The sequence below is a fragment of the Vollenhovia emeryi genome, unplaced genomic scaffold (assembly GCF_000949405.1).
Source record: "Vollenhovia emeryi isolate VEMERY1.0 unplaced genomic scaffold, V.emery_V1.0 DF939305.1, whole genome shotgun sequence".
NCBI classification, from domain to species: Eukaryota; Metazoa; Arthropoda; class Insecta; order Hymenoptera; family Formicidae; genus Vollenhovia; species Vollenhovia emeryi.
Window position 1 is genome coordinate 94874 of NW_011967061.1, and position 10268 is coordinate 105141.

The window sequence follows — 10268 nt, forward strand, 5'->3', positions numbered from 1 at the left end:
TATACTTGAAGCTTTTATAATCGCTTTTATCTTTTCAAGTATATCACAGAGAGTTCGATACTACAACAGATTCCAATCTACTTATAAAATACTTCCCATCACTAGCTAAGAAATATATTTGAATAATTTTGAACGTATATAATGAAAGTTTAAATCTGCAGGCGCTCATTCTAAAATTCAAAACTGATCGGGATTCGATTGCAAGTACGATGTAGCAAATATTTCTTATGAATATTACTCGAATTTCAGGAAATAAAACTTGATTATTGGATGTGACTCGGATTTTTAAGTACATATTAAACTTGATTCCATTCTTAGCCCATCGGATTTTTAAGTACATATTAAATTTGATTCTTATTTTTAGCTCATCGCTAGACTCGTCATAAATTTCAGCCTACATTTAGATCACTACGTCGTCGGGATATTTTCACGGAAGATCAGAAAAAGTTAGGCGGAAGCATTCCGTCGGCGAGACGTATAGTGCCCCTCTTCAGGGTGTTTTTCAGAAACTCCTCCAGCCGTACCAAAGGCCCGCCACCGCCACCCGCAACACTTTGCATACGCGGATAATATTGCTCCATTAACAACACCAGCAATTTATTGAACTGCTTCGGATACGCATGACACAGCACATTACCGGCGACTTCGAGCATGTCCAGTATCAAAGTCGCGCATAAATCACAAATATCGGCTCGTGGCTCTAAAAATTAAAAATACAAATTTTTCTTATACGTGAACCTTAACTTAAAATTTTGCATATTGCAAAGATTTTCTATGGCGAGCGTTCTATTTTATTTTAATATCTCTTCTGCAGCATATTTAAAAAATTTTTATTGCATAATATTAAGATTTTTTTCCTTTATATTGTTTTATATTTTCATATTTTCTTACCGATATTTAAAACAGCCGCCAACCATCTCCAGGCGTGCTGAAGACCATAGGGATGAACTTTTGTAACACCTTTCCGTTGTCTCGTAACGGTAATCGATGCATACAATCTTATTAATCCCGACATCCTCTTTAGGAACTTATCCTGCTGCTCAACAGTGCCGTCTTCAGAATATTTGCAACCGAGAGATTTATAATAATCCTCGTTGGACTGGCCTTCTTGTTGTTGCAAGAAAACTGGCACGGTGAACGGGCACGCCTCGTGAAGATGTGCCAGAAACAGTTCGCCAAAATCGGGATGCTCGTTCCAGAGAGCCACGACAATCATCGCCACAGGAAATGCCATTTCCGGCTTGCTAGATACCAACGTCTCGCCTTGGCTCTAAGGATTCGTAGATCATTGATTAAGAATTTATTTAAAAACCACCGAATACATATAATTTGAGAGCAAAATTAGTTACAATGCAAATTAACTTATACATAATTTAATTTTTATTACATATTTTCCTCTTGCTTCCGAATAAAAAAGGACGGAAATTGATCACGATAAATACATATAAAATTGAAAGCATCCATAATTATGAATTTTAGAAAGATATGTAGAATGTAGATACGTACGACTATCTTCTTCGCCAGATGATTCTTGCAGAAGATCACGCCTTGTGGATGTTGCGTCACGTTAGGAGACAATTTTCCGATCAAAAGATTATGGAGCCTGTCATATTTGTCTCTCAAGTGTTGCTCGCTTACACCGGAAATTGCGTTTACAGGTATATTGATCGCCTTTTGGCACTCAAAACGGAATTTCTTTGTAGCAGCCGATTGTAAGAAGTCTTTGCAAGTTTCTGTATAGAGCTCCAAGAATTGTTTACTTCTGACGTAAATCTGCAATGATTCCTGGTCAACGTACTCGAAGGGATCTCCTACAAATTTACAATATTACAAACGTATTAAATTAATTAATCTTGTCAGATGAAAATCAAAATTTAGATAGAAAATTAAATTACATTAGATTTAATTAATTTAATTTTCTATCTACACACACACACACACACGTGCACATGCACGCGCATTATTAATTTACACATCAAAAAATCTCTCAAAATACATTCTATATGCTAAACTTTAGACATCTTAATGCACCTCTTCTGCATGTGAAATCATTAGTCGCTTCTTCCGATCTATAATCAGATGTGGACGGTACAACTGATTCGTTAATTGGAATGGCTGCTTCTTGATTCGTTATCACACTAGAACTTTGGTCTTCTGTATTTTCCACAGCATTGCTCTCGTCTGGTTGTTGAGGAGGCATAACATCACTAACTGGAACACTGTCTGTCTCTTCGACTGGCTGTACTTGGCTTGCAGCTTGCGCTTTGCGAGCCAATTCCTCTTCATATTCAGTATTTATTTTTTCTGTAGGTGGTAACAAGTGCACTTTTATATATGTATATTTATATTTAATGCAAGTTTATTGAGATATAAATGTGTAAAAATATTCACGAACCTATTTCCATACGATATGAATTCAACACGTGGTCGAAGTGACGAACTACATCCTCGCTAATATTTATATCTAACAACTCTTCATTCTATAAAAAGAGAGACAAGCATGCATTAAGTAAACGTTGTGTAATAATTCGCAGGATGTTTTAGAAATAACTTCTAAGAATTCATGATCAAGATGCGACTTTAACAAAAATATCCATATACACATTTTTACGTTTACAGTGTTTCTTTTTTTCGATAATTACTTTAATTTTCTCGTCTAAAGCTTGAAGTTGTTGGAACAACTCTGCGTCATATGTCACAAAGGGCACACTCAATGCTTGCTCATTTTTGCAAGTCATGGCTAATGCCTTGAAATCATAGTACTTGGCCATACATTGACCTCGATGGATCAGCACGACCTTCTTTACTTCTTCCTTTTCTTTCAACTGCCTCTCATATTCCTCCCTTTGCCTTTCCTTTTGCTCTTGATCGCGCTGTGCCAACCGTTGCTTCTCCTCAATCTCTTCCTGCTTCGCGATTCGCTTTACCTCAGCCTCAATGCCCGCCTTGCTCTGGCGTATGCGTTCACTTGCCATCAACAAGAGCGACATAGTCATTTGCTCCTTGATGGCACGATTATTCTCCTCCATGTGCTGAACACGACGGGACATGGTTTGCTGCAATACAGTTGAAGAAATAACGATAGAGAACAGTGCTAATTAAAATAATTACAGTGTTAATCACATATTTAATATAAAATTTAATTGGAGTTATATATTCGTCTTGTCTCTTCAAAATCTATTCTGTCGATTATTGTAATGTATGCTAATAACTTAACCAACATTATACTTGTCTCAAATTAGTACCCACAGATCCATTCAATAATAAACTTATGTGAAAACTATATGTTAAATTAAAGACTAATCGGTTTATTCCGTTAACTTTTGGTTCTATAAGTTCTATCTTCTTTTTTCTCTTGTTCTACAGTGCTACGTAACTTATAAAGATACTGTGTTACAGAAGTTTACAGAATAGACCCATTAATAATATTTAATATACATGTGTAATAATCAAAATTACATGGACTTCTTCTTGCCGCTGCCGCTCCCTCTCCAGCTGAAGCTTCTTGGTCGAGAAATGAATGCCATTTGAAGTGGCTACCATGTTGTACTTGGGACTGGTAACAATTTGCGGACTTTTAATGTTGCAGGAATTTCGCTCGTTCTCAATATTATCCGCCTTGTCAGACTCTTCTTGGTACAGCGCCGATTGAGGCCCGATCGTGATGCGATCCATCTTCGTGGTCGCCGATATACGCGACGCCTTCTCTAATATGCATACCTTGAGGCGAGCGAAATCTGATGTGATATCCATACTTCTTGCCTGTAAAACAACAGTCACTTGAATTCAAAATCGTGCAAGAGGCAGGGTCGAGGTTTTCTGACCTCTTTGGGGAATCGGGCGAAACTGTTGGTAAACGAACCGAGCATCAAGAATGCAGATATACGACTTGGCAGATAGTTCTATCATATTCACATATTCAGGATATTCACATTCTTATTTCAAGCTTGTCTTAGGCTGTTTTCCTTTTAGGAAACACAAATCGACATAGATTAACACACTCGAGCACAGTTTACCGCAGTTAAACGGCAAAGATTCTAAGAAAAGATTCTATCAAAAACAGATACTGTTGAAATACTGGGAGTGGATGCGTTCTTTGGTCAAAGACACATTCCAACTCTCTTCCCGAGCAGAGTCGAACAGTGTCAATTGAGTATAAATCAAAGTCTAAGTGGAAAGCTACGTGTGTCGATTTGTGTCGAAAGTATCGACCGTGTTTCTTAAAAGACAAATAGCCTTAAGTAAGCAGACTTAAAATGCTGATACTGCTACTTGATTTACAGTACATTAAGATTATATTTAAGGTTCTCAGCAGATTAACTGTCCTGTACTTTTAAGACAATGTTTTATGTTCTCTGTTTTAAGTTTAAAGCCTAATCTATACATTGTGCTCTTTGCGTCTAGAAACATTCTATTTCGTAGTCAATGAATGTTTAAAAAATTTGTGCAAGTTGATAAATTGTACATTATACAATACATTGTACAATCATATGTTGTCGACAAAGTTTTTGAGCGTTTCGATTTGCTGATATAAAATAGAATGTTTCTATGTAGATTAGGTTTAACCATAGACATATAAAAGATAGACTGCTTATGAGGCAGTGGAACCCTAGGTGGGGGCATCCTCCTGAGGGAAAAAGGAAAACATGAATTTATTTGGGTATCTGTCTTCCTCTAGTGGACGTGATCTGAAGGCGATCACGTGGACATGATCACGTGATCGCCTTCAGATCACGTCCACTAGAGGAAGCCAGATACCCAAATAAATTCATGTTGTCCTTTTTCCCTCAGGAGGATGCCCCCACCTAGGGTTTCACTGCCTCATAAGCAGTCTATCTTTTATATGTCTATGGGTTTAACGCACAGTAATTGTCTTGCACCTCAAGTCTTGAATATGTATATAAGGACAAAACGTTTGCAAAGAATAAACATGTACACGTCAACATGTAAAAGTAACAATTGTACCGCACGACTATCAGCAACAGACAAGGTTGGGAAAGTTACTTTATAAATGTAACTCGTTACCGTTACTGTTCTTTCTTCTGAGAAGAAACTCGTTACCGTTACCGTCACTAAAAGAACTAACGAGCCGTTACTGTTTTCGTTACTTTTTTCTTGACATTAGTACAACTAAATACAAGTTTCTGCGGTAAATATAAACAGAAGGCATAAGTCAAATTATATCCTCTAGTAAAAGAATAAGTATAAGGACAATAATTTTCTGACCAAATTCTACCAAAATGATTTATTAACTTTTAAAAGAAGTTGAAACTCCACGGAATCGTCATTAAGCTGACCTCTTCGCGGCGTTAATCACGAGACACGGTAGTGTCTCGCGCCAAGTATAAGCGACAAGCCTAACCCACGGTCTTACAGACCGTGGCCTAACCATACAAATACACTTGGCGCGAGACACTACCGTATCTCGTGATCTTTCACATTGAATAGCCTTTTTATCGAGGCACTAATTGGAAGGGCAGTGTTGTATTTAATAAAAAGTGTCTTAATTTTTTTATAATCATGCTGCACATCTATGTTAGAATTCTTTGATTTTAAAAAACATTGCAGTTCTTTGACGGATTCATTTGCCGATGAAATTTAAAAAAAAAAGATTATCAATGTCTTTATTAATATTTGGAGAATTGCCTTTTGATTGAATTAATCCTCTAAACAGCCTTCAGCAAACTTTTTCCTCTCTCCAGTTAACCGATTTAATTTAAATTTGGGATGTAAACAGCTTGCAATTATAAAATCTTTTCTTTGAAACATAGTGGAGAATCTGTAATTAAATATAGCAACGGAATATTTTGATAACACCTCGCAAATACAGTTTATTAATTAAAAATCAGCAAATATATTATAATAAATATACTAATAAATTGCCTTTTATTTAAACCCATTAGAACTACAGGCAAGAACCAATCATGTTAAAGATCACTGAACTGCTAAGCGGTAAAGTAACGACAAAAGTAACTACTAAAATCGTTATCGTCGGCGACAAAATGTAACTACGTTACCGTGAACGTTGCACATGAAAAAATGTAACGTCGTTGCCAATTCGTTACCAAAAAAAAATTAAGTAATTGTAACTGTAACGACGTTACAAGTAAAGGCTGGTCTACAATACATGGAGTAAGCTGGAGTAAGGAGTAGGAGTAAGGAAATAAAATGGATTTATTTCCTTACTCCTACTCCTTACTCCAGCTTACTCCAGCTTACTCCATGTATTGTAGACCAGCCTTTACGCGTTACTTCTCAACCTTGGCAATAGACGAGTATAAACACTGCCTTGAAATCAGCCTTTCTGTTAAGGGCCCGACTATCTTAAATATAAGAACGACCTTTGTTTGTATTAATTTGCCGTGACGAGAAGTTGATTCGGAATTTACTCGACGAGTGATACAAATTATTACAAACGCCGAGGATGGCAAAATCGCGATGAGCGGCAAGGCCTCCCGAGAGCTCGTCCCAATTTGCACACGACATACGAACTTTATCTCGTCTTTATCGGTCCAGAATGCTGGAATGTGCGACGCGACTCACCCTGTGGCGTCCGCCGGTTTCCTCCGTCCTCTCCGAACGAAACATGATTCTGTCGCGCGGGATTCGGAGGCACGTGTGGCCGCAAGCTACCTCGTGGGCCTAACCTGATGCAGCGTGCGCATTTACCATCCGCTTGTAACCGACGTGCCAGGTCGCGCGGAATCATCGTCCTCTCATCGCACCACCCGAGATCACGTTGACGGGGCGTGTTATTATCGTGTGCCAAACGGCAGGAAAACAATACCTCACAACCGTATCCGAGACCAGTGTTCCCAGCAGTGTTCCCAGCCGAGAACGTTAGCACGGACGGTGCCGCGGCGGTGAGGATGGAGTGGGGATAGTCGGTCTGCGCGCGCACGCTCGCACGCAAGCAACACGTCGTAAATACGTGTGCGCTCGACGGCTAGCGCAGGGAGACCCGAGAGAGCGCTTTACGCCCACTTTCACTTTTGGAACTACACCGCTGTACGCCCATTTTCAAGCACTGTCGATAAAGTGGTATGTATCCGTGCTCTACGCCCATTTTCCAGAATTACGCCGTAAATTTCAACCTCACGTCTACACGAATTGCTTGCACGGTGCTTTTTTTCATGTGGACAATGTAAACTTAATAAATTAGACGTCGAAATGCATAGCACGGACGCGCCACCAAGTGGGGACTTTATCGACAGTGCTTGAAAATGGGCGGAGCGGAGTAGTTCCAAAGACAAAAGTCGGCGTGAGGCGCTGGAAGCAGCCCAGCGAAACGGTAACAAGTGAAACGCCGGCGTGCGGCCCGAGCTGTTTCTCTATCTGCTTGTGCACAATGTACTGCAATGCACGCGACAGCGAAGTAGAATAGATATTGAAATCATGCTCGATAGATCTTGAACGAATCGAACTTGTCTGCTGTAAACGGAAAACGTAACAAAATTTACAACAATTGCAGCTTTCGAAATTGTCACGCTTGCGGTTTGCACCTTTAACTTGTAAGCTGAATTCTACCAACGTAATTTAATGTAAATCTTGGTCTAACTTGCTTTTTGCCTCTTTCTAGTTTTTGGAGCTGCAGGCAAAGGACGTAAAATTATCAAATCAAGATTAACATTAATCCGCATTAGCAGCAGTGCCGATAACCGAGATTAATCTACATACATACACCTTGTGTAGAAATGAACATTAGAATGGCAACAAAAAACCTACAGTCGTGCGTGCACGAATATTTAAATGCGTCGCACCACTGCTCTATAATTGACGCGGCTCTTGGCAATTTGTAACGTCGAATATAGAATATGCAATGTATTGCGACAGGGGCCGCCGGTGGCAACGGCAACAGCAATGGTGGCCGGTGAACTTGGCGCACGTAAACGTCAACAAGGGTACGCGATGGTCTAGGGGTGCAGAAATGACGGCGCGCGAAGCGAGTCTCTCGCGAATTATCGTCGCGCTGCTTCTGTGCGCGCGAGGCGTGCAGGTTTGCGCGGCGGTCGCGGCCGAGGTCGATCTCGACGTGGAAGGGAACGGATTCCACAGGTTAGAAACGTCGTTTGTGTTGTGTAAACAACGAGCGCTCCACGTGCGTCAACGTTCCTTCCTCTTGCAGAGCCCTGATCTATCGCGTACGCTTCAGGAATCTGACGCAGGACGGCTGTCGAGCTGCCATTTACATGGAATTGCCGTCGGCGTTGTACGTCAACACCGACGAAATTGCAGAAATGAGAAGACGGGGCACGGTATAATTGAGACGGGAAACTAATAGTCAACCCAGCTGGCTAATTATTTTATCGATTATTACACAACGTTTCGACTTTATTTTTTTGGGCACTTTTCGAGTGATAACGTTATTGTTGATTTGCAGTATCACTCGAAAAGGACCCAAAAAATAGGGTCGAAACGTTGTGTAATAAATCGATTAAATAATTAGCCAGTTGGGTTGACTATTAGTTTCCCCGTCTCATTTCTAAACATTACTGGTGACAATAAGCAAACTCTCCTTCACGGTCTAATTGTTACTTTGTACTATGTACTTTAATTGTGAATCTTAAGCCCGGTCTACGATGAGTTGTTAGAAGTTGGAATCTCGACCCTTTTTCTTTCTGGGTAAGAGAAAACAGACCAGCTTTAGGATCTCGCATGTTTATCATATTTCTACGTTTTATTCATATCTTGGTAATACCGAAGGAGCAATTCTTCCTCGCCGTTTTTAAAATCGCTGCAGCTTGGACAACGATTGAGCTCTGCTTATTGTATCCAGTATAAAATTAAAGCTAACATTACTGAGGCCAAGGTATTTATAGTCGGATTTTATATTCAAGTCTTGAATTTATCTAAAGATGCCGTACGGAACGTTTCATTGGCTACGGAGTGTCTAAAGATGATCTTGGGACAGTCTTGAACATAAGATCTGATTACGAATACTGGCCTAACATTCCTTTCTAATCGTTGCACATCACGAGACCATATGTCATTCACATTGTTTCGATATTCATAAATCTTAACGTTCAGTAATTTATAAATTTATATGGACAATAAGAACTACATCTAGAAAATCTAGAATATCTAGGAAAGGTCTGCTTACATTAATATACGATCCACCCTAACATCTAAACGAGGTCTACTCTGTTGTACACATAATATAAATGTAAATACATCTGTGCTCCTATTTAAGAGCGGATTAATCGCCCAATTAATTAATTATTAATATTGCAGAATATGGTGTGTTCCGTCGGTGAGACCGACGTCGAGTTATTCGCAGAGAAGGCCGGTCGGCAGAATGTGACGACCTGCGCACCCGTCAGCTCGTCGTCCTCCAGTTTGACGATTCCTGTTCACCAACGGTACCGATACGCGCGCGACACCGGCGATTACGTCAACGTGACTCTGCCCCAGCCGAGACTGCTGCTGGGATGCCGGGCGAGGGTCAGGGACCACCGGGTGTCCAAGATAGACCTGTGCGAGCCGTGTGTCGACCTAGTGGCAAAGTGGCGTGAAATTCCGTACCGCATGTCGAGGAATTGCGACTACGTTTGGCCGATACCGGTCGGCGACTCGTCCCTGTCGCTCTTCGTCACTTGCGCCACGTTACTGACGACGATTGTCGGCGCGATATTCATCGGGCGCGCCATTCGGACCAACGCGTCGCAAAGTCACCCGAAAGAAGACTGAGATAGCTAAAATTAAAATGCAGTTTTGTATTAAATTTTTATTCATACACATTGATACAATTATCGAGTTTTTATTGACATCTTAAACAGATTTGATATATCGAGTTTTCTTGTACGAGACATACGATTAAGCAAACGCCAGTCTTTCTATTTAAATAAGATTAGACTAAACATTTTTATTTTATTTAAAATGTGAATTTAAATTAGGCTACATTCCAAGCTCTTTAACGCGAATTACGATATTTCCGCGACTGCAGAGTTCCGAATTAACATTAGGACGGAATTAGTTTCGCCGCTTGCATTCTTGAGCAATAAATTAAGAGGAGACGATTCCGGCACGTCCTATGTACACATGCGACTTGCATTTTATACATAATATATATGTCCGAGCGATATTTACACGCAACTTCTAGTCCAGACGTTTTAACATGTATTTAACATGTTTTTATATATTTCTGAATGACTTGGACGATGTTCTGAGTCATTCAGAAGTCACCACGCGAATCACACATCTACACAGATAGACGTGTAATTTGACAAATAAAATATAAAAAGAGAAGACAAGCATTGTCGCGCAATGTT

The 10268-nt window shown here is 40.0% G+C and overlaps 2 protein-coding genes across 3 annotated transcripts; one reads left to right on the plus strand and one right to left on the minus strand.

Moving 5' to 3' along the window:
* Positions 1-229: 229 nt before the first annotated feature.
* On the minus strand, positions 230-6617 carry LOC105558900 (nucleoporin GLE1). Its single transcript, XM_012006822.1, has 8 exons — positions 6544-6617; positions 3460-3762; positions 2643-3056; positions 2396-2480; positions 2032-2304; positions 1507-1811; positions 892-1270; positions 230-700 (listed from the first exon to the last, which is right to left on the minus strand). The coding sequence occupies exons 1-8, from the start codon at positions 6586-6588 to the stop codon at positions 438-440; spliced, it is 2067 nt and encodes a 688-aa protein (XP_011862212.1). The 5' UTR covers positions 6589-6617; the 3' UTR covers positions 230-437.
* Positions 6618-6814: 197 nt separating this feature from the next.
* Positions 6815-10264, plus strand: LOC105558899. 2 transcript variants are annotated; one of them, XM_012006820.1, is made up of 5 exons: positions 7308-7511; positions 7580-7729; positions 7834-8055; positions 8126-8255; positions 9232-10264. In XM_012006820.1, the coding sequence occupies exons 2-5, from the start codon at positions 7695-7697 to the stop codon at positions 9685-9687; spliced, it is 843 nt and encodes a 280-aa protein (XP_011862210.1). In that variant the 5' UTR covers positions 7308-7511; positions 7580-7694; the 3' UTR covers positions 9688-10264. The 2 variants fall into 2 exon arrangements, with proteins under 2 accessions (XP_011862211.1, XP_011862210.1); XM_012006821.1 differs by lacking the exons at positions 7308-7511; positions 7580-7729 and adding an exon at positions 6815-6863.
* Positions 10265-10268: the final 4 nt, after the last annotated feature.

Bases quoted from the DNA above. Each gene is read 5' to 3' on its own strand.
- LOC105558899 (XM_012006820.1), top strand. From the start codon at position 7,695: ATGAACATTAGAATGGCAACAAAAAACCTACAGTC. The intron at 7,730-7,833 runs GTGCGTGCACGA...GTATTGCGACAG, and splicing joins GCAACAAAAAACCTACAGTC to GGGCCGCCGGTGGCAACGGC. The intron at 8,256-9,231 runs GTATAATTGAGA...TTAATATTGCAG, and splicing joins AAATGAGAAGACGGGGCACG to AATATGGTGTGTTCCGTCGG.
- LOC105558900 (XM_012006822.1), bottom strand. From the start codon at position 6,588: ATGTTTCGTTCGGAGAGGACGGAGGAAACCGGCGGACGCCACAGG. The intron at 3,763-6,543 runs GTGAGTCGCGTC...GTTGTTTTACAG, and splicing joins AAACCGGCGGACGCCACAGG to GCAAGAAGTATGGATATCAC. The intron at 3,057-3,459 runs GTAATTTTGATT...ACTGTATTGCAG, and splicing joins AGCGGCAAGAAGAAGTCCAT to CAAACCATGTCCCGTCGTGT.